Source organism: Neofelis nebulosa, chromosome 5, assembly GCF_028018385.1.
Source record: "Neofelis nebulosa isolate mNeoNeb1 chromosome 5, mNeoNeb1.pri, whole genome shotgun sequence".
Lineage (NCBI taxonomy): Eukaryota > Metazoa > Chordata > Mammalia > Carnivora > Felidae > Neofelis > Neofelis nebulosa.
The window spans coordinates 87,903,918-87,927,088 of record NC_080786.1 but is presented as its reverse complement, the minus strand read 5'-3'; the positions used below and the strand labels follow the sequence as shown (position 1 = coordinate 87,927,088).

The 23,171-nt window shown below is 40.0% G+C and overlaps 1 protein-coding gene across 13 annotated transcripts in view; it reads left to right on the top strand.

Annotated features, from left to right (window-relative positions):
* Positions 1-23,171, top strand: part of RUBCN (rubicon autophagy regulator) — a 70,345-nt gene that overhangs the window by 25,973 nt on the left and 21,201 nt on the right. For 6 of the 13 annotated variants that reach the window (XM_058731039.1, XM_058731034.1, XM_058731030.1 and 3 more), the window contains 7 exons: positions 2,947-3,100; positions 13,061-13,147; positions 14,936-15,095; positions 15,757-15,863; positions 17,874-18,030; positions 18,850-19,383; positions 20,731-20,775. In XM_058731039.1, the coding sequence (XP_058587022.1) occupies positions 3,062-3,100; positions 13,061-13,147; positions 14,936-15,095; positions 15,757-15,863; positions 17,874-18,030; positions 18,850-19,383; positions 20,731-20,775 (1,129 nt within the window). In that variant the 5' untranslated portion in view covers positions 2,947-3,061. The remainder of the gene's footprint in view (positions 1-2,946; positions 3,101-13,060; positions 13,148-14,935; positions 15,096-15,756; positions 15,864-17,873; positions 18,031-18,849; positions 19,384-20,730; positions 20,776-23,171) is intronic. The other 7 variants (XM_058731035.1, XM_058731031.1, XM_058731029.1 and 4 more) reach the window with 3 other exon arrangements.

Sequence of the window (23,171 nt, the reverse complement as noted above, 5' to 3'; positions counted from 1 at the left end):
GCAACTACTGTGTGTGGGCTCTATTTGAATATAGCATTTCAATTCTCTGGAAGTGATAACTGCATTATTAGGGTAAAGGATTCTAAAAAGGTAAATACAATAAATAGGCTAGCTGTGTAAATAAAATTTTTTTAAGGTTTACTTTTCTTGTGCATGACCTTATACCAAATATAAATGGTTTGGTATAATTTAGAATAAGAGCCACACTCTTCTGTAGCTTTGGTATCTTAGGGATGCTACATTGTGAGGAAGGAAAGGTCTTTAGCTTTGTTCAGTAGAAGTTGGTAGTAGATCTAAATGCTCAGGTTTCTAGGATTTCAGTGCTCATGATTTTGGAATCAAAGCCTCAGGGTGATAGGGTACTTGGTGTCTGCTTTCAGAATTTATCATGATTTTCCTTGACAGTTATACTTGTAAGATGGAGAATAAATCAGAACATAGATATGTAAAATTACTTGAGGAAGCAAACTGCTCTCAGGCCTGCAAGATTTAATTGTAACCTGTTGCAGTGTGAAAACTGTGTCAGTCTGAACAGGCCAGATTAACCCTAAGGAAGCATAGAAGATGAAGAGTCACTGAAGCAAAAGTTGGCAGTCAGTTGGCCTCTGTGATGGCAGTTTCTCACAGTATGGCATTTTAATGACCATTTAAGTCCTCTGTACATCTTAGTTATCTTGAGATCTCTCTCAGGACTGGCATGGAAATAAAACAGGACAATGGCCAACAGGCCCATGAAGAGGTGCTCAGTGTCACTAATTATCAGTGAAATGCAAATTAAAACTGCAGTGAGATAGGACCTCACAGCTGTTAGAAGGACTGTCATCAAAAAGATGAGAGAAAACAAATGTTATTAGTGAGAAGGTAGAGAAATAGGAATCCTTGTGGACTGTTGGTGGGAATATAGTGGTGTGGCCACGGTAGAAAACAGTATGGAGATTCCTCAAAAATTAAAAATAGAAATACTATGTGATCTGGCAGTTTTTCTTCTGGGTATATATCCAAAGGAAACAAAAACAGGATGCTGAAGAGATATCTGTACCCCCGTGTTCATTGCAGCATTATTTATAATAGCCAAGGCACGGAAACAACCTTAGTATCCACTGATAGATGAACGGATAGAGAAAATGTGATACACACATGCGCGCACACACACACACGCACACACACACACACACGCAGGAATATTAGCCCTAAAAAGGGAAATCCTGCCATTTATGACAACATGGATGGACCTTGAGAGCATTATGTTAAGTGAAATAAGTCAGACAGACAAATATTGTATAATCTCACTTATATGTGGATTCTAAAAAAAGCCAAACTCCTAGAAATAGAGAGCAGATTGATTGGTGGTTGCTAGAGATGGGGGATGAGGGAAATGGGTATACTTCCAGTAATCAGATAAATAAATTCTGGGGATATAATGACAGCATGGATGACTACAGTTAACAAGACTTATAGTATATTTGAAAGTTGCTAAGAGAGTAGATCTAAATGTTCTCATCTCAAGAAAAAAATTGTAACTATGTGATGTGATGAATATTAACTAAGCTTAATGTGGTAATCATTTTGTAGTTTATACATATATCAAATCATTATGTTATACACTCCAAGCTAATATAATGTTATATGTCAATTATACCTCAATAAAATTGGGGAAGAAAGAAATGGAACAAATGAGTTTGGTGACTCAAATGTTTAAATGGTGTAAGGTTAAGAAAGCCTGATGTCTCCCAGTTTGAATAAATTCTTGGTCTTAAGGCCTTGAGAGCAGAAGACCAAGTTGAGATTCATCTAGCTTTCTCTTTTTAGATGACACTCTTATACTGGATCTAGCTTCATTCATTATATTTTATTTGTCTTTACTCATCCACTTTTAAAAATGACTCAGAAAATGCACATAAGAAGTTAGTTTTCAGTACTGATAGAATTAGTAAGGATTCCAATTCAGGACCCTTCTGCCCCTATAGGCATTTAAACGATGTGAAATAGTTATGGTGAAAATTCCCTGAAAAAAAAATATTATTCTCATGACTGTTCTTGACAAGTATAAAGAGTAGTATTCTAATAAGAAATGGAAGGGCAAGGTAAAGTGTGCAGTATGATACTTGGGGGCCTAAGAGGAGGAGTTTGGCATTTCATCTCTTCATGTTTTCTTTATCCACTTTGATTCAGTGCATCCAACTTTTTTCATTCAATTGAAGTTGGTTTTGAGTTTTTATTGGGGTGGAAACTGTTGAGAAAATGCTGGGGATTTCAGAGGAACCTTGAAGACCATTTAGGGCAGCAATTTTCAAACTTTTCCTCCTCAGTACTTCAGATGGTCCAGAAGAATAAGCCAAAAGTTGACTGATTTGGGGGCATGTCCCAAAGTGGCTCAGTGCAAACAGAACCTTTTTGTCTTGATTTTAGCTTAAAAAACTATGGGGGGGGGGGTGGGAGGCAGAAATCATGGACAATTTACATTCTTAATCATAATATTTGTGTATACATATATGTACTTAGTGCATGGAAATATAGTGAATAAAAAGTCTTTTTTGACTTTTTTGTTCTAAAAAAGATTTCTGGTTTTGATCACATCCCCTCATCTCTTTATACACTGCTTATGTCCTGTCATTTCCAGAAATGGATCTTGATGGGTCTCAGTCTTAGAAACAGAGGGTTATAGGCTACTTATGTGAGAATTGAATGAGATAAAAAATGAAGACACCTTACAAAACATAACATGCCTCATTAAGAGTGAGGGTTTTTGTTTTTGTTTTTTTTAATCTTAGTGTTCTTTACAACTTAAGTCCTCTCTGATTTGGGTCTTCGGCCCAAGTAAAAATTAATAGAGGAAAAAATATTAGGATTTGGGCTGGAGGCCTCTTGGCTTAGACTTTCTTTGACATGTTTAGGATCAGATACAACAGAGTTAACTAACCTTTGGTATAATTGATGCCCTTGCAGGAGGGAGCACTGGCAGTTGCTGGGTAATTTGAAGACTACTGTGGAGGGTTTGGTGTCAGCCAACAGCCCCAACGTCTGGTCCAAGTATGGTGGCCTGGAGCGGCTTTGTAGGGACATGCAGAGCATCCTCTATCATGGGCTTATCCACGACCAGGTGTGTAGACCTCTTCTTTTTTGCCAGGTTGGCTGCATCATTTGCTGAAAAGAAACAGCTGCATTAAGTTGTTGACAGGGAGAAGATGAAGGCTACTAGTCTGTGAGCCCTTGAAGGTGGGACTGTGGTATGATGATGAGAAGGAAGAGGATAAGGACAATGATGATGAATCCCTAGGATTTTTCTCTTAGGAGCACCCTAGGACACATCAATTACAGAATATTGTCTTTTTTAGAATATCCTCTGAGCATCATTTATAGATAACTGGTTGATTCTTATGAATGGTATTTTTAGTTATAGCTTAATTTTTTTATATAAACTTTATTGATGTTGAGTTTCTTTTCTGTAATATCCTCAAACACTAATAAACTTTGAGTATTAATAAAGAGTAGAATATAATAATATGTAATGTTTTTTGCTTTATCTTTTGCATTTACTTCATTTGCAGTGTTTTAACGTTTATTTATTTTTGGGACAGAGAGAGACAGAGCATGAACGGGGGAGGGACAGAGAGAGAGGGAGACACAGAATCGGAAACAGGCTCCAGGCTCTGAGCCATCAGCCCAGAGCCTGACGCGGGGCTCGAACTCACGGACCGTGAGATCGTGACCTGGCTGAAGTCGGACGCTTAACCGACTGCGCCACCCAGGCGCCCCATTTGCAGTGTTTTAAATAAGGTTTGGATCTGAATAAAATTGTCAAGTGAGTCATTGGCTCTAGTATCCTCCCACTTAAAAAATCAGACATCACAGGGGTGCCTTGGTGGCTCAGTTGGTTAAGTGTCTGACTTCGGCTCAGGTCATGATCTCACGGTTTGTGGGTATGAGCCCCCGCATCGGACTCTGTGCTGACAGCTCGGAGCCTGGAGCCTGTTTCAGATTCTGTGGCTCCCCTCTTTCTGCTCCTCTCCAGCTCATGCTGTCTTTCTGTCTCTCTCAAAAATATAAATAAAATTAAAAAAAATTTTTTTGAATCAGACCTCACAAATATGTGCATAGGGTTGTATCCCTAAACAACTCCTGCATATCCCATATCAGAGTCTAGTATTCTTCCCTGGAACTCTTTCCCTAGAGCTAATAAGCTTGTCTTTCTCTTTTCTAATCAGAATTTATTCTCAAGCAGTCACATCGAAAAAAAGCTAACCAACTAATTGGTGTTAAGGTATTTATAGTTGATAGGATTTAATATGCTACCCTTCCTTCTAAAAATATATGTGTATTATCTCTGAACCGTATCTTCAAACTAATGTACCTGTTTGACATTTTCAGAATTCAGTGGAGAAGTTGGCTTAGGTTAGATTTTCTTTATTCAGAGTAAGTTCTGAAAGTGAGGCTCTCTCAAAGTGTTTCTTAATGGTTATTGTTATTTAAACACCATTGTAGACATTTGGAGGCAACATTGTATGGTAACCTGACAAAAGTCTTTGGAATCAGATAGAACCTGGATTGAAATCTAGATTCATTTCTCAGGTCCTTGGGGAAAAAATAACATAGTAGTTACAATTATAAACTCTTGAGTCAGGCTGTTCATATTTTAATCTCAGCTTCCGAACTATGTGGTATTGGGTAAGTTATTTCTTTGTGCCTCTGTTTCCTCACTTGTAAAATGAGGTAACACTGATACCTACCTCATTGAATTATTGTGAGAATTAAATGAGATAATATACACGAAAAGCTTTGCTGACAGTTGATCTTAACTGTTAGGTAATAATTTTTTTGAGGCTTGCTTTTCTCATCTATAAAAATGAGAATAATGTTATTTATATCATAATGTTTGATGGAAAGATTAAATGAAATAGCATACAAATTTACCTAGTGCAGTTTGTGGCACATACAAAATTAAAGAAACATTTATTAATTATTTCCTAAGTTTCAAGTTACATGTAGTCCTATAAAAAATGGTTATGAAGACTGGAATTTATAAAACAAATAACCCACTGCAATCTGGCTTTTGCCCGTACAACTGGTGATCTTGCTACTGAAGTTTAAGTAAAATGATGTCCATGTTACCAGATCCATGAACATTTCTTCCCTTTTGAACACTGTCTTATGTTCTTTTTTGTTGACCATCATCACACCATGACTTGTATAGCATTATTATCTTCTAATGTCGTGGAGTCCTTCTGCTACCCCTGTGACCATTCCTTCTTAGTTTCTTTCCCTGGAATCTCTTCTTTTTGGGTTTTAGTTTTTAATGGGATTCTGTCCTATGTCCTTATCTCTTTTTACTCTGTACATTTACCTGAAACAGCTTCATCCACTTGCATTGTGTTAACTATCACCTTTGTACTAAAGACCCCTAGCTCAGACACCTCTCCTGAACTCCAGATCCATAAGACAAGGTGTCTGCTATACATTATCATCTGGCTCTTTGTCCTGTAGGCTAAGCACAGCATGACCCAAAACAAACTTATTTTCCTCATGAGATTGCCCTTTCTCCTATTTTTAACACTGATTTGTGGCATTGCTAGCCACTCAGGTCTCAAGCCAGAAACTTGGGAATCATGCCACATGTTTTACAAAAACTCAATACAAGTTTCCCAGGTTGATGACCAAAATAACTACTAGATCAGTGGCACTTGGTGAGTGGTTAAGTACTTGCATCTTGATAGCAAAAAGGTTCTCTCCTTGGTTCTATTACTAATTTTACATTGTCACCTAGAGTAATCACTTTACCATATTACAAGACTGTTTTACCATCTGTGCCAGAAAAAGAAAATGTCTTTTTTCTTAGAAAACGATTTCATGAAATAGTAAAGTCAATGGAATTCCAAATGAAGGATGCTTGGTAAATGCAAACCAATAATAACATATCTTGTTACAGTTATTAATAAGTGATATCTGTGAGAGCATATGGTCATCGAAATGAAAAATATTAAAGTATATGGTCATCTGCAAAATAGCAGTAGTGTTAATTAGTGAAAGCAAACCAGGCAAATCTGTCATACACACACTTTTCAACCATAGGCTCTAATGGAAAGACTCAAAACCAAAAGATCAATACCAATTTCACTGCTGCTTTGTTCTGCCTTGTGAAGACCTAACAATTAATGTCTGTGTCAAGGACTTATTTTTCCCTTTCATTTCCTCCCTAAAGATTAAGGCTTTCAAAGGCTTCTGGCTGCTGCGTCATCAGGAAGCTATTCTGGGTGTTGTGCCCTTGGAGAGGGGGGAAGGGATACAGTGATTCATGCTGGTCATATCTATTCTGTGCTTTTAAAGGATGTGTTATGGAATGTGAACTTTATTTTTTTAAATCACTCAAGGCCTTTGGAAAGCTATGATATCATGACCATATTCTTAGAGGTATCTCATTTTCCCTGACAGCCTGCATCTGGGCTACCTTTTAATTTTTCCATAAGGCAAGACATTTGATCATTTCTTTTCTACTGCTTAGAAATGTGGAGACACTCAGTCTCTAAGATTCCTCAGCTGAATAGGAGAAGTAAAAAGATCCCCCTCTTTTCCACCACCAAGAAGAAACCTTTTCTTGGCAATATAGGCAGCCCAACTTAAAAAATAACAATAATAACAGAAAAGACTTCTGTGTATTTTTCTTTTCTGAATATATAAGTAATACATGTTTTTAATTTGTTGAAAATTTGGAAAATACCAAAAAAGAATTTGGAGAAAGTAAACATCACCCTCAATACCAACTAATAACAATCACTCTTTAACATTTTGATAGATCTTCTTATTTTTTCTATGCATTTGTGTGCTTTTTAAAATATTAAGATCGTACTATATATGTCATTCTGTAACTTGCTTTAAAATATTTAATTTTTAAAATAAACAATACATTTATATGCTTAAAAACACAAGCATAAAACTGTATTCAGTGAAACATCTTCTTTCCTTTCAATCCTTTAGGTAACTTCTGTTTACCAGTTTATTTCTAAAGAATTTTTATGTTTATAAGAGAAAATATGAGTAATTTTCTTTGCTACACCTCCTGATTTTTCACACAAATAAAATCATGCTATAATTACTATTCTGCATCTTGGTTTTTCCTTGATAGGTCTTGTAATTCATTCCAAGTCATTATATAAAGTGCTTTTTCTTTTTTACAGCTGTCATTTTATAATATTCTATTGTGTGTATGTACCATAATTTATTTAACCAGTCCCCTGGTAATGGACTTTTAGATTACTTCCAATCATTTGCAGTTAGTAACAGTGCTACAGCAAATAACCTTGTGTATAGGTCATTTTGCCCTTTACCGTAGGATATTCCTAGAAGTAGAATTTTTAGGCCAAAGGGTATGTACATTTCAATTTTGATAGGTATTGCTAAATTGTTTTCCAGGAAGTTATGTCACCAACAATGTAGAAGAGTATTTATTTCTCCATACCCATGCCAATATAGGGTGTTATTAAACTGTAAACTATCACCAGTATGATAGGTAAAAAGTTATATTCCTCTTATTAAGAAAAATGTTTATGAGAACCATTATTGTTCCGTGAACTCTTTCCTATTCCCTCCCTCCCCCGCCCCGTTTTCCTTAGATTCTTTTCCTATGGATTTGTAGGAGTTCCTTATTCATTAATGGAATTAATCCTTTGTCTGTAATGTGAGTTACAAATATTTTTTTCCTAGTTTGTCTTTTGCCATTTCATATGGTGGCTTTTTACTATACAGAAATATCTGATTTTTAGTAAGTCAGATTAATCATTTCTCTCAGGGCTTCTGGGCTCTGTATGATGCTCTGAGAGGGCTTCCCACTGTACCATTATTAAAAATGTTTCTCGATGGTTTCTTCTGTTAATGGCTTAATTTTTTACATTTAAACCATTTCATCTGTAATTTATTTTGAATATACTTAATCCTCTTGGCACACAGATCTATTTCTGATTATTTATTATTGTCTGTTCTATTTGTCTACCATCACCGCTCAATTTTAATTATTGTAGCTTTTCATTATGATAGGAATTGTCCTTCACTTGTACAGTATGTTTTGTTGGTTGTTGATCTTCCCCCAATATTCAAATATTTGTCATTTTATTTATTATTATTATTTTTTAAATATAATTTATTGTCAAATTGGCTAACATACAGTGTGTAAAGTGTGCTCTTGGTTTTTGGGGTAGATTCCCGTGGTTCATCACTTACATACAACACCCAGTGCTCATCTTTTGTCATTTTATTTACCCCTTAACCACTACATCAATTTTTGGATAAGGACAGGAAAAGCCTTCTTATACAATGTGATCTGGATCATTAGATGATTGATTAAGTGAGGGCAATTGAAGAGTCACTCAAACATTTTATGTTATGTTATGTTATGTTATGTTATGTTATGTTATGTTATGTTATGTTATAACATCTAAATTTATATTTATTCAACAGTCCTTGGATATAGGACCGAAACCTTTTCTGGGAGCATGGATCCACTGATGGAATTTCATATCATCTTTCCTGAATAAATTGCACTCATAATACATGAAACAGGGCTTCCAGTTTTAATTTCTTTCTGCTAGACTAGCAATTTAAAGATCCTATAATATGAGTATAAAACTTTCTACATTTTTAGGGGTTTTTTTCTCTTTAACTTTGAAAGTTGTCTTGCCTCTATGTAATTTGACATCAAGTTTTTATTGAAGTTTTTGTTTGGGCATAAATTTTCAGCTCCTCTGGGTAAATACCAAGTAGTATGATTGCTGGATCATATGGTAAGAGTATGTTTAGGTTTGTAAGAAACTATCAAACTATCTTCCAAAGTAGCTGTACCATTTTGCGTTGTCACCAGCAATAAATGAGAGTTCCTTTTGTTCCATATCCTCACTAGCATTTAATGTTGGCATTGTTCTGGATTTGGGCTGTTCTAATATAGGTGTATAGTGGTATAGTGTTGTTTTAATTTACATCTCCCTAATGACATATAATGTGGTATGTCTTTTCATGTGCTTATTTGTCCTCTGTATATCTTCTTTGGTGAGGTGTCTGTTAAAGCCTTTGGCCCATTTTTAAAATCAGATTGTTTAATTTTTTTCTTTTTTCTTTCTTATATGTTTATTTTTGAGAGAGACAGAGTGCAAGTGGGGGAGGGGGGGAGAAAGAGAGAGAATCTGAAACAGGCTCCAGGCTCTGAGCTGTCAGCACAGAGCCCAATGCAGAACTCAAACTTGGGAACGCTGAGATCATGACCTAGGCCGAAGTCAAACACTTAACTGACTGAGCCACCCAGTTGCCCCAGATTGTTTTCTTATTGTTGTGTCTTAAGAATTCTTCATATATTTTTTTTTTTTTAATTTTTTTTTCAACGTTTTTTATTTATTTTTGGGACAGAGAGAGACAGAGCGTGAACGGGGGAGGGGCAGAAAGAGAGGGAGACACAGAATCGGAAACAGGCTCCAGGCTCCGAGCCGTCAGCCCAGAGCCCGACGCGGGGCTCGAACTCACGGACCGTGAGATCGTGACCTGGCTGAAGTCGGACGCTTAACCGACTGCGCCACCCAGGCGCCCCGAGAATTCTTCATATATTTTGGATAACATTTCTTTATCAGATGGGCCATTGCAAATATTTTCTCCCAGTTTGTCATCTCTCTTCTCATTCTCTTGACATTGTTGGTCATAGAGCAGAAGTTTTTAATTTTAGTGAAATCCAGCTTATCAGTTCTTTGTTTCATGGATCATACTTTTGGTTTTGTATCAAAACGTCATCACCATACCCAGCGACATCTAGGTTTTCTCCTGTGTTACCTTCTAGGAAACTTAGTTTTGCATTTTACATTTATATCTATGATTCATTTTAACTTAAGTTTTGTGACAGGTGTGAGGTCTGTATCTAGATTCATTTTTTTTTCATGTGAATGTCCAGTGTTTTAGCACCATGTTGAAAAGACTGTCATTGCTCTATTGTATTGCCTTTGCTCCCTCGTCAAAGATTACTTTATTCTATCTATGTGCATCTGTCTCTGAGCTCTCTATTCTGTTTCACTGATCTATTTGTCTTTTTTTTTTTTTTTTTTTTGCCAATACTCCACTACCTTAATTACTGTGCCTTTATTGTAAGTCTTGAAGTCAGATAGTGTCAGTCATTTTTGAAGAAAAACTTTGCTCTTGTCTTTCAAAACTGTTTTAGCTATTCTGGGTCTTCTGCTTCTCCATATAAACTTTACTATTATTTTTTAATGCTTATGTGTTTATTTTGAGAGTGAAAAAGAGAGAGCACAAGTGGGGGAGAGGCAGAGAGAGAGGGAGACAGAGAGAATCCCAAGCAGGCTCCTCATTGTCGTTGCAAAGCCCAAATGGGGCTTGATCTCATGGTTCGTGAGATCACAGCCAGAGCTGAAATCCGGAGTTGGAGGCTTAACCAGCTGAGCCACCCAGGTGCCCCCTCCATATAAACTTTAGAATCAGTCTGTTGGTATCCACAAAATGACTTGCTGGAATTTTGATTGGATTGCATTGAATCTATAGCTCTAGTTGGAAAGAACTGACATTTGACAGTATTGAGTCTTAATATCCATTAACATGGATTATCTCTGTATTTACTTAGTTCTTTGCTGTTTTTCATCGGTGTTTTGAGGTTTTCCTTGTATAGATCTTGTACATATTTCATTTTGGGGAGTGCTAGAGTAAATGGTAATATGTTTTTAATTTCAAATTCCACTTTTCATTGCTGATGTATAGGAAAGTGGTTGACTTTTGATATTAGCCTTGCATCCTGTGACCTTGCTATAATTACCTACTAGTTCTAGGAACTTTTTTGGTTAATTCTTTAGAATTTTCTACTTAGATGATCATGTTATCTTGAACAAAAACAGTTTTATTTCTTCCTTCCAAATATGTATACTTTTTATTTCCCTTTTTTTTTTTTTTTTCTTAGTGCACTAGCTAGGACTTTAATAAGATGTCAAAAGTAGTGGGGAGAGGGGACATCCTTGCTTTGTTTCTGATCTTAGTGGGAAAGCTATGAGCTTCTCACCATTAAGTATGATGATACCTGTAGGTTTTTGTAGATATTCTTTTATCAATTTGAGGAAGTTACCTTCTATTCCTAGTTTACTGAGAGTTTTTATTATGAATGAGTGTTGGACTTTGTCAAATGCTTTTTCTGCATCTATTGATGTGATCATGTGATTTTTCTTATTTGGCTGTTGATGTGATGGATTCCAGTCTTGATTTTGGAATGTTAAACCAGCCTTGCATACCTGGGATAAATCTTACTTTGTTATAGTATATAATTCTTTCTATACAGTGTTGGATTTGATTTGCTAATGTTTTGTTGAGGACTTTTGCAACTGTGTTCATGGGAGGTATTGGTCCACAGTTTTCTTGTGATTTTTTTTTTTTCTGGTTTTGGAAAATTAGGGTAATTCTGGCCTTATAGAATGATTTGGGGAAGTATTTTCTTCTGCTCCCATCTTCTTATAGGCATTATAAGGAATTGGTATAATTAAATGTTTAGTAGAATTCACCAGTGAACCCATCTAGGCCTGGTGCTTCTGGTTTTGGAAGATTATTAATTGGTGATTCCATTTTTTTTAGTAGATATAGGCCTACTCAAATTATCTAGTTCTTCTTGGTGAGATTTGGCAGATCATGTCTTTCAAGGAATTGATCCATTTCATCTAGGTTATCATGCCACTGAGCATAGAGTTGTTTATAGTATTCCTTTGTAATGTCCACGAGATCTGTAGTGTTGTCCCCAATTTTATTTCTGAGTTAGCCTAGAGTTTTGCCTAAAAAAAGGAAACCAAGTTTAGATGTTATTCACATAGATATGACATAACCAGGAAATATGCTGGATTTGATATTCCACTATTGACCACCCTGGCCACTCAGTGTCCACTAAGCCACAGAGCAGAGATCAGAAACACTGCCACACTGCTACCAAAATATTAAAGGTCTTCATGATTCTAGTTGGCAAAAAAGTCTGTACATCTGACACCTGACACTTCTAATTCTCGCTTTTACCTTCCCAGTCTAGGTGAGAAAGCCACTGACATTTGAGATGATTCTTTTTTTTTTTTTTAATGTTTATTTATTTTTGAGACAGAGAGAGACAGAGCATGAATGGGGGAGGGTCAGAGAGAGAGGGAGACACAGAATCCGAAGCAGGCTGCAGGCTCTGAGGTGTTAGCACAGAGCCTGATGCGGGGCTCGAACTCACGGACCATGAGATCATGACCTGAGCCGAAGTCAGAAGGAAGCTCAACCGCCTGAGGCACCCAGGCGCCCTGAGATGATTCTTGAGTCACATATTAAGATCTGATTTAAAGACTCTTGCTAGGCTGTTTATTTTGTTCCATTGGTTGGTCTGTCTCTTAATGCTTGTACTAGTTCTGTATCTCTAAATTATTTAGATTTCAGTTTTAACCTGTGCCCAGTCATCTCAGAAAGGATTCCCCAAAAATAAGAATTAGATTTTCTTAGTGTAAACATTTTGCTATCATGTTCAGACCTCCTCCAGTGTGAGACTATTTTATCTAGAATTGCTCATTTCTTTGACTCCCTGACCTTGGAAGCATGGGAAAGGCAGGTCTTTCCTTACCTGATTTTGCAGTAGGAACTAAAGACATCTGTCTCTGACTTTTAACGAATAACTCTTCACCAATTTTAAGATTTACCTTCGAAGTGTTAGTAGTATCCACAGATGTATATGATCATAGATTTTGATTTATGGATTCTCCTGAATAAAAAGTGATTAACAGCTCTTTCCAAAAAAAAAAAAAAAAAAAAAAGATTTACCTTTGAGGGCTTCAGTGGTGGAGAGACGAGGGAGAGATCAGATTATTTTCATTGTATAACCTTCTCTATCATATGCATGCATTCCCAGTTCAAAAGAACAGTTAAAACAGTTTTTAACAATTATCCTTAAAAAGGGTGAACATGAGTATATATCCTTTTGATTGTTGCTAAGAACCTTTGTTGAGGTAAGGGAAGCTTATGCTCTCCCCCTCGCCCTCTCTGAATTGGTCTAAAATGGTAGATTTCTTCACCTTGTATGTTCCCATAGGAGGTGTGTTGCCGCCAGACTGACTACTGGCAATTTGTGAAGGACATCCGATGGCTCAGTCCGCACTCAGCCCTTCACGTGGAGAAGGTAAGAAGTGAAAAGTAACCGCAGGGCCCTGTTGTTTGATGCTCTGTCTGGAGAGTCTCCTAGGCTAGAAAGATGGCGTGTGTTAAGTTTCCTATTAACCGAGGAAAGGAAACTATGCCTGTAAAACTAATCTGGAGGGCTCGGGGGAGGATTGTTTACTTAAAAAAAATAATAAACCTTACAAATACATTGCTCCAGGCCTTTTTCTGTACTCTGGGGAAGAGATAAAAAGTTTTGTTATCTTCAAAAGATCTGCATATTAGGACGAGAATGAAGCTGTTCAAAATCCTAGGAAAATGGCAAGAGATTCCCTGAAGTAGTTGGGGAAGCAGGACTGAGATGCTGATAACTATGTGAGGAGAAGAGGAGCCATCAGTTGGAAAGAAATGGAGATTTCTGGAGGCCAGCGTCAAATAGAGCTGAACGTGTTCCTGAACAACAGCTTTAGCTACTATTGTAGAACTTTACTCTCCTGACCTCTTAGCTCAACAGAGTACCCTTCATTTCCAAGTAGGGAAACTGCTCATGGAGGTTAGTGACTTGGCCAGAGTTATACAGCTAGCTCTAGATCAGTCACTGCCAAATGTACATATCTATTTATTTAACTCTTCAGTATGGAAAATCTCAAATACATACAAAATTAATGAGAAAAGCATAATGAACCCTGCAATATCCATTACTCATCTTCAGTATCTGTTAATAGCTGGCAGTCTTATTTCGTGTATATCCCACCTACTGCAGGTTCATCACTGAGATGATGTCAGGAGAAGTAATTTGTTTTTAAATGATCAGGGAACCAAATCACAAGATGTCAGACTGGCCCTTTTTGTGAAGAAAAGGCCAGAGCCCAGTGGTTTTTCTTATGTGGATTTTCTTTGTCCTTCTCACTTTTTCTTACCACCACTCCCTCTCACCCCAGCTAACTTCCTTTTCTAAAATATATTGCCATAGTCATTTCTTCTTGGAAGCTGCCTGAAATTGCCATCCATACATGTTTTGCACTGAACCTGGGCTATGAGTCCTTGCTTTTGTTTATTTATTATTATTATTTTTTTAATGTTTGTATTTATTTTTGAGAGAGAAAAGAGAGAGCATGAGCGGGGGAGGGGCAGAGAGCGAGGGAGACACAGAATCTGAAGCAGGCTCCAGGCTTTGAGCTGTCAGCACAGAGTGTGATGCGGGGCTCAAACTCACAAACTGTGAGATCACGACCTGAGCCAAAGTCAGACATTTAACTGGCTGAGCCATCCAGGCACCCCAGACCTTGCTTTTAGAAATAGTCAAGTAGAAGGAGGTTCCAAATAGAGAATGCTGTGACTACAGCCAGAAAGAGACACTCAGATGGCTTCTCTTTGGTGGAGAATCTTAGGTGGTGTCTTTCCAGATCCTTTCCCCCAGGTTTTTGTGCATTATTTTCTAGAGGCCACCTAAAATGGAGGACTCTGTGAAAGAAGCCAAGAGGTCAAGTTTATCCCTCCTCAGAGTACCACAGGATCATGTCTCTTTGGAGTTAGAACATAAAGAGACAGATGTAGCAGCTTTGTCCTCTCCTGGAGCTGCATATCAGGTCTTAACTGCTTAGTCCCTCTGCAGTGGCCCAATCAGCAGTGGAACCACTAATCCCTTCATTCCCGCTCCTCCTTCAGTAACCTCTAAATACTAGCTGGAGGAAAAATATCTCTGATTGCCTCCTCTTCCCTTTCTCAATTTGGTTCTCAGGTCATTAGGCCTCAGTCTTGCTGTCTTTACCAGGATGCATGTTTTGACTCACGCCTCTTTGCCTTCCAGTTCATCAGCTTGCATGAGAATGGCCAGAGCAGCACCGAAGGTGTGAGTGAGCATGCTGTTGCAAAGTTGTGGCTGCAGCATAGCTTGCAGTGCCACTGTCTCTCAGCCCAGCTCCGACCTCTGCTTGGGGATAGACAATATATCAGAAAATTCTACACAGGTAGGTGGAGGTCACTTAGCCAGGATTGTTGCATATACTTCTTCATCTCTTCCACTTTACTCTTCCTTTACAGACTGACTCTCACCCCAGAGCCTCATACTTTCACTTGGTGCCAATAGAGATTCTCAACAGAGACACACATCCAGTCTTCTCTCTCACCTCCTACGTAAAACACAATCAGACTTTATGCTAAGGTATTCCCCTACCTCCATATACACAAACCAATAAGAATAACCCCCATTTACGGAGAGTTTCCTATGTGCCAATCACCGTTACATACTTTTTATACATCTGATCTTCCCAATAGCCCCAAGACCTGGGTATTAATACCTCTGTTTTCCAATCAGAGAAGCAGAGCCCGAGGAGATTAGGTGACTTGGCCAAAGTCACCTAGAGCCAGGATTCAAATCTGGGACTTTATGACTTTGAAGCCTCTTGTTGTATCCTCTCTATTATACAGCATGTTACTTAGCCCATTTGTAGTAGTGTAGTAGTTACTATACTTTGTCGCTGATTCTCCTTCTCTTTGTAGTGGTATGATTCTCCTCAGGTCATTTTTACCCTTTGTCTCCTTCCTTCCCTGAGCCCCTCCCAGGCTGTACAGGGAAGCTAAAGTTCTCCCTGTTGGGCTCCATCACAGCAGTAGCTCTTCTCTCCTCAGATACTGCTTTCCTGCTAAGCAACGCCCACGTCACGGCCATGCTCCAATGCCTGGAAGCAGTGGAACAGAACAACCCCCGCCTCCTGGCTCAAATTGATGCATCTATGGTAAGGGGGCAAGGAGTTATCACTGTCTGTGCTGGGCCCCTGGACCTCATCATGGTACAACTCTCTGTAGCAAACTGCTTCTTTGCTTAGGCAGTTGTGAACTAAAAGTCTTTCATTAGGAAAAAAAAAATACTTCAAGAAGAAGGGGAGGTACTGTTAAGTATTTATCGAAGTAAAAAGTCTAAGCTTAGGTCTGTTTAAGGAGGGATGTGTCTTTTTTTTTTTTTTTTTTTGATGTTTATTTATTTTTGAGACAGAGAGAGAGACAGAGCACAAACAAGGGAGGGGCAGAGAGAGAGGGAGACACAGAATCTGAAGCAGGCTCCAGGCTCTGAGCTGTCAGTGCAGAACCCAACACAGGGCTTGAACTCATGAACCATGAGATCATGACCTACTCTGGCTGAAGTCAGACACTTAACCAACTGAGCCACCCAGGCTCCCTGGGAGATGTCTATTTTTTAAACCCTTTAAAAAAAATCCTTAGTCTGAGTAAGCATGTCCTGAAGGGTAGGCTTGACAAGCTGAGGGGAAGAGGATGATTTTGAATCAGGAGTAGGATTTATAGTGTCAGAACTAGTATGACCTGGTGTTACACAGGATCATTTTTGTCCTTAAAGTATAAAGATAGTTTTGTTGTTTATTGTTAACCCTTTGATTCACTTGCCCTATCACTAATATCAGTGCCTCAGTTAGAATGGAATCATAGGCCCTACTTCTTTTTGGGAGGGATCCCCTATCTCTCTTAGTTTTAAATTTCTTTATTTTTTTTTTAAGTTTATTTATATATTTTGAGGGGCGCTTGGGTGGCTTAGTCAGTTAAGCATCTGACTTCAGCTCAGGTCATGATCTCATGGTTGGAAGGGTTTGAGCCTTTTGTTGGGCTGTGTGCTGATAGCTCGGAGCCTGGACCCTGCTTCAGATTCTGTGTCTCCGGCTCTTTCTGCCCCTCCCCCAATCATGCTCTGTCTCTCTCTTTTTCTCAAAGATAAATAAACATTAAAAAAAGTTTTTAAGTTTGGAGAGCCTGGGTGGCTCAGTCAGTTAAGCGCCTGACTTTGGCTCAGATCATGATCTCGCGGTTTGTGGGTTCGAGCCCCATGTCGGGCTCTGTGCTGACAACTCAGAGCCTGGAGCCTGCTTCAGATTCTGTGTCTCCCTCTCTCTCTGCCCCTCCCCTGCTCACATGCACTCTCTCTCTCTCAAAAATAAATAAACATTTAAAAAAGCTTTATTAAAAAAGCTGGTTTACTTCCTTCTAGATAAGTTTTGTTAACAGAAAAGCTTTTTTAAAAAAGCTTTTTTAAATGTTTATTTTTGAGAGAGAGAGAGAGAGAGAGAGAAAGAATCAGAGTGTGAGCAGGGGAGAGGCAGAGAGAGAGGGAGAGAGAGAGAATCCCAAGCAGTCTCCACACTGTCAGCACAGAGCCTGATGAGGGGCTTGAACCCACGAACTGCAAGATCATGAGTGGAGACGAAATCAAGAGTTGGATGCTTAACCGACTAGGCTATCCAGGTGGCCCTCTTGGTTTTAAATTTTGATTCTTAGTTACCAGTACCAGTCTTGGTGCCAGGCACCATACATGCACCATCTCATTTAATTCTCACAGCTCTGTAAGGTAGGCATTAATCTCATTTTATAAAGGAGACCATCTGAGGGACAGAGTAGATAAGTCACTTGCTCAAAGTTTATATGATATGAACCCTGATATGTCTGATTTCTGACTCTATGTGCATAGTCTTAAGAATTTTGTTATGCTGCTACTAAGATAAAGCCCTCCGGGTGTCCCATCTAGGACTCCAGTTTCAGAAGCTGTGGTGTATGGCAGGACTTCTAGGTTTTCAAAATTGTATGCTGTAATAGAGCAATAGAGTGGTATGCCATGCCTGTAGATATGGCCGCAGTTCAGGCCTGTGGCCAAAGGTCAGCTTCCACCAGCATTACTATAGTGCTGAGTGCTCCTTCTCTGAGGGCCTCTGTCCTGGACTCCAACATGTGGTTTTTTTTTGTAGTTTGCCAGAAAGCATGAGAGCCCGCTGCTGGTAACAAAGAGCCAGAGCCTGACAGCTCTGCCTGGTTCCACGTACACTCCTCCAACCAGCTATGCTCAGCATTCCTACTTCGGGTCCTTCTCCAGCCTCCACCAGTCCGTACCCAGCCACAGCTCAGGTATGGGGGCAGGAAGGGTAATCATGACATGTATGCCAAGCCCCGAAGCAAGTAGAGGATTTTGTGGGTGCAAACAGGAAAGGTGTAGCTAGAGCTTTGGCTTGGTGCAGTTGGTCATATTTCATGTCTTGATAAAGGACATCTTAAAAAGTTATATAGCGACCAGTCTAAGATAATTCAATGGAATCATTAAAGTAACAGAGGAAAGAGATGTTTTTAGATTCCCCTGGATTTCTAATCCACGTTGCCAAGAAGACATTTCAATAATAATAGCTAACACTTACTGAGCACCAACTGTGTGCCAGGCTCTGTTATATTTATATATATTATTTCATTTGATCCTCAAAATAGTCCTATGCAGTAGGTGTTGTTATTATTGCCCATTTTACAGATGAGGAATGAACACCAATAAACAATGAAGCTACTGTATCAAGAGCGCATGCTCTTATCTTACCTTACCTGGTTTACTTCCTTCTAGATAAGTTTTGTTAACAGAAGAGACTCATAAATATGGAGAAGAAACTGAGGGTTACTGGAGGGGTTGTGGGAGGGGGGATGGGCTAAATGGGTAAGGGGCACTAAGGAATCTACTCCTGAAATCATTGTTGCACTATATGCTAACTAATTTGGATGTAAATTTTAAAAAATAAAAAATAAAATTAAAAAAAAAAAGTTTTGCTTACCTCACATGACGAACCTTTTCTCAGGTGGTACTGGGCACCCAGTAATGATAGGGAGGTAGGTCCTTAGTTGTAGAGAAGCCTTTCATGTGTACCAAAGATTTCCAGCTCACCTTTTTCTTCCCTTTTTATATCCTAGAAAGAAGATCGACTTCCTTTTCACTCTCTGGCCCTCCCCGGAAACCTCAGGAAAGCAGAGAGCACGTCTCACCAGCACAGGATCAACCTAGCCAGGCCTCACTGCTTCCAGCCTCTACGTTAGCCAGGGATTCCCCCTCAACTCCAAATGAGATGAGCTCTAGCACACTGACCAGCCCCCTAGAAGCATCCTGGGTCAGCAGCCAGAATAATTCCCCAAGTGATGCCAGTGAGGGGCCCGAGTACTTAGCCATCGGCAACCTGGACCCCCGAGGCCGGACCGCCAGCTGTCAGAGTCACAGCAGCAATGCTGAGAGCAGCAGCTCCAACTTGTTCTCCTCCAGCAGCTCGCAGAAGCCAGACTCTGCTGCTTCTTCCCTAGGCGAGCAGGAGGGAGGTGGGCAGAGCCAGCTGTCCGGCGTCCTTCGCAGGTCCAGCTTCTCAGAGGGGCAGACGTTCACTGTTACCAGTGGAACAAAGAAGAGCCATACTCGCTCCCATTCGGATACCAACATTGCCTCCAGAGGAGCCCCAGGTAATGATAGTCACCAGTCCCTAGTTAGTGACTTATGTTTCTGATGACATGATGGGTATCCTGCTTATAACGAAAGAGAGAAGTTTATGTTATATGAATACCCAAGAAATCAGAGAATATTTATATTTGTTCCTTTATACGTTGCTAACTAGTAAATGTTTTCCTGAATTCTTTCACCAGTCCCTTAGCATCAGAGGATAGTGTGGCTTGTTACAGTTTGAGTTTTTAATGTTTCTCTCTGGCAGAGGGGAATTACTAATGAGCTTTAAAAATAATCCCATTAAATTCCTCCATTTTCTGTGATTCTTGAGAAGTTTGGTTAGGGGTCATACTAGTATGAGAGAGGCTAAGTGATATTTGGGTTTCCTCATTAAAACTAGGGATATAGTGAGTGTGGGATGATGTGATCTAGGAAACAAGTAGGTGGGGCTGGCCGTTGCATCACTAATTCAGGTTGGAAGGCCATCAGTTGAGGGGCCCTGGCCATTGGGCCCTCCCTCACACAAATAGCAGCTGCTAAGCAGAGCGCAGCCTTGGCTCGAGAGAGGTGGGGCTCACTGCTTTTGCCATCTCCCTGCCATCTTCTGTCATGGGTTGTTAGTGTCTGGCAGGCTTTGGTTGGGTTTCATTTGTAGGAGAGTCTCCATAACAGCAAGTATAAGATGGATCTCTGTGCTCAAAGCCAGTTCTGGGTAGGAAAACCCCAGAAATAAAATATAAAAATAAAATATAGAAAATTTTGAAAAAGCAAAAGAGGAAGATTTCCTTTAGCAACTGGAGCTGCCATTGATTTCTCTTTGTAATTTCTAGAAAGGTGAGAGCTGAGGCCCTCATCCAAAACTTCTGAGTGACAAACTTTTTTTTCCATTTTCTACTCAAGATGCGGTTCTACTTATTGGAACGCTTCAGGAAAAAAAAATTCCAAATCAAAGCCTGTCTTCCCACAAGCTTTCTTAGATGTGAAGAGTATTAGGGTTAGCGCCTCGCTTCACATCTCCTGCTGCTGGCCTGCTGTCTACTGTACTCCAGGCCACTGGTCTTTGAGCATGGGATGCTTCCCTGCCCCCATTCTTGAATCCGTGTGGATTCCAGAAACCATGGTAACCTGCATTGGAAAGGGGAGCAGAGAAAACCTAAGCAAAAGGGTCTGAGGGAGAGGGGGTCGTGTGTAGATTCTTGTATGAGTCAGCTACTATGGTTCAGTAGCTGAGTACTTCAGCACCAGGGTTCCCTCTTGGGAGTTAGGTCCCTACCTCCGCTAGATAAAAGGACACTCTTTTTCTCACTCTCTCTGTTCTCATTTCCTCTCTTTGGACTCTTCCTCTGCACCTGTCTGTCTACGTACAGGAGGCCCCAGGAATATCACCATTATAGTTGAAGATCCCATTGCAGGTTTGGGAGCCAGTCCTCCTTTCTGTCTGCCACCTCCTCCTCCTCTGTGACCATCTTGCTTAGTTCAGAACCTCCTTTTTCATTCTGGTGTCAAATCAAGTCTGGCTAGTCTGGCCAGTCCTGCTGTGATTCTTGGACCCGTCTCTAAAATGGCACCGATATTTTGCATAATATGTTTATTGCCCATGACTTCCAGATGCCTCATTTAGTCTCCCAATAGCTTCTGGGAGGTGGAGTCAAAATTTATCAATCCTGAAGGTGAAACTGAAGCCCAAAGGTGAAACTGAAGCCCGCTCTTTGTCCAAGGCATCATGATGAATCAGTGACAGAATTTTTCTTATAACTGAGTACTTACTGTGGATTACTTTATTTTCCTTGAATTAACACCAGAATGTCTTTTTCCCCCCTTCTGTGGTCTTGGATGTGGATGCATGCTTTTTGCCTCTCCCAGAGTCCCATTTCCTTTTTCTTTCACCTATTTTCCTTCCTCTGTAAGTCCCACCCACCACCATTCCAGCCATTTTACAGGTTTTTTTTTCTAGTGACTTTGGTTTTCATGGTGATGTTGAAGATGAATATTGTGTTAAATTCTGGGTTTATGGAGATATTAACAGTAGAGTGTGTTTGCCAGACAGAGTGGTGAGGGAGGACTGAAAATGGTGGCCTCCTGCTAATGGAGGGAGCCACTGAGTATGTAAGCTTGGAAAAGAGAAGGTTAAAGAGGAGGAAGTTGACAGTACCACCATTTAGAAGAGCACTGTTATTTTTAAGGAGACGAGAAATTGTAAGAAGACAGATTTCAAGTGAGTGTGAGGAAATCTAAGAATTAAGAGTTGTTCATTTGTTTTTTTTTTTTTTTTTTTAAATTTTTTTTTTTTTCAACGGTTTTTATTTATTTTTGGGACAGAGAGAGACAGAGCATGAACGGGGGAGGGGCAGAGAGAGAGGGAGACACAGAATCGGAAACAGGCTCCAGGCTCCGAGCCGTCAGCCCGGAGCCTGACGCGGGGCTCGAACTCACGGACCGCGAGATCGTGACCTGGCTGAAGTCGGACGCTTAACCGACTGCGCCACCCAGGCGCCCCAAGAGTTGTTCATTTGAATGGGCAGCATCAGGAAGCGGTGAGCTCAGTAAGCAAAGGCTGGACGGCCTGCACATGTTGTAAAGGAATAGCGCGCTGGTGTTGGAGTTTGTGTTGTGCACTTAATTTGACTGGGGACCTTAAAGGAGGTCCCATCCGAGTCATAGTTTCTTAACCAAGGCATCATGGTGACTGCTGGTTTGTCTTTAGATCAGTAGTGAGGAGGAGAGCTCACTGCAGGGACCAGTAGAAATCTTTGAGACCCAAGGAAAACGCAGTTATCTCTTACCACAGAGTAGCATTTTTTTTTTTTTAATTTATTTTTGGGACAGAGAGAGACAGAGCATGAATGGGGGAGGGGCAGAGAGAGAGGGAGACACAGAATCGGAAACAGGCTCCAGGCTCCGAGCCATCAGCCCAGAGCCTGACGCGGGGCTCGAACTCACGGACCGCGAGATCGTGACCTGGCTGAAGTCGGATGCTTAACCGACTGCGCCACCCAGGCGCCCCAGAGTAGCATTTTTTTTAATGAGAGGAGCAGCTGACAAGTTGGCACCCTCTGTGGGGGGAAATGGTTGGCTGCGGCTCAGTCATTCACTCTCCCAGAGCATCCTGCTCATTTCTCAGGCATCCACCTGCTTTTCTGCCTGCCCTTCCTTCTGTAGCAGTGGGAATTTTGTGTTTTCCTTGGGAGAATATCAGTTTCTCATTTCCTACGAGCCCTGCCTACTACTATTTCTCTACTCCCCACTCTCATCGTTCCTTAAAAACTTCTACCCAGCCAGCCGCTTCCTACTTTGCCAGGCTTCTCTTTAAACCTTTCCTTTTCTTCTCCAATAAGGCTGGGCCTATAGCCCTGTGGCTGATCCCTTTGGATACAGGGCCATTGTCCTTGGCTTCTCTAGCATTGTCTCGATGCCTCCTTGAAGGACGTTGCTGGATTTTATTTTGTTTTTCAGCTAATTGAGAAGTGAATTAAATTTGTAGGTGTGACAACTTTCAAGTTCATTTCAGGTTCAAGAGAGGCCATATCCTAGTATTTCCCTAGTGTGACCATCCTGAGATTGTTTAAGAGCCCAGTGTCAAGGTTTCAGAGAAGTTTCAGTGTGCTTATCTTTGTTTTACCATGTGAGGACTGTTATCTACATTGGTTTTTGTCAAGAGGATGGAAATTGGCCAATATTCCTAGAACATTTGGTAAGAAGATGGAAGAACAAAGAACTGAATTCATGAGTCTACTTTGATTTGATTCTTTCCACCTTTGTGTTGCTGCATCTTGGGTTATGTTTTCTCTTTCCCTCTTAGAAGATATTG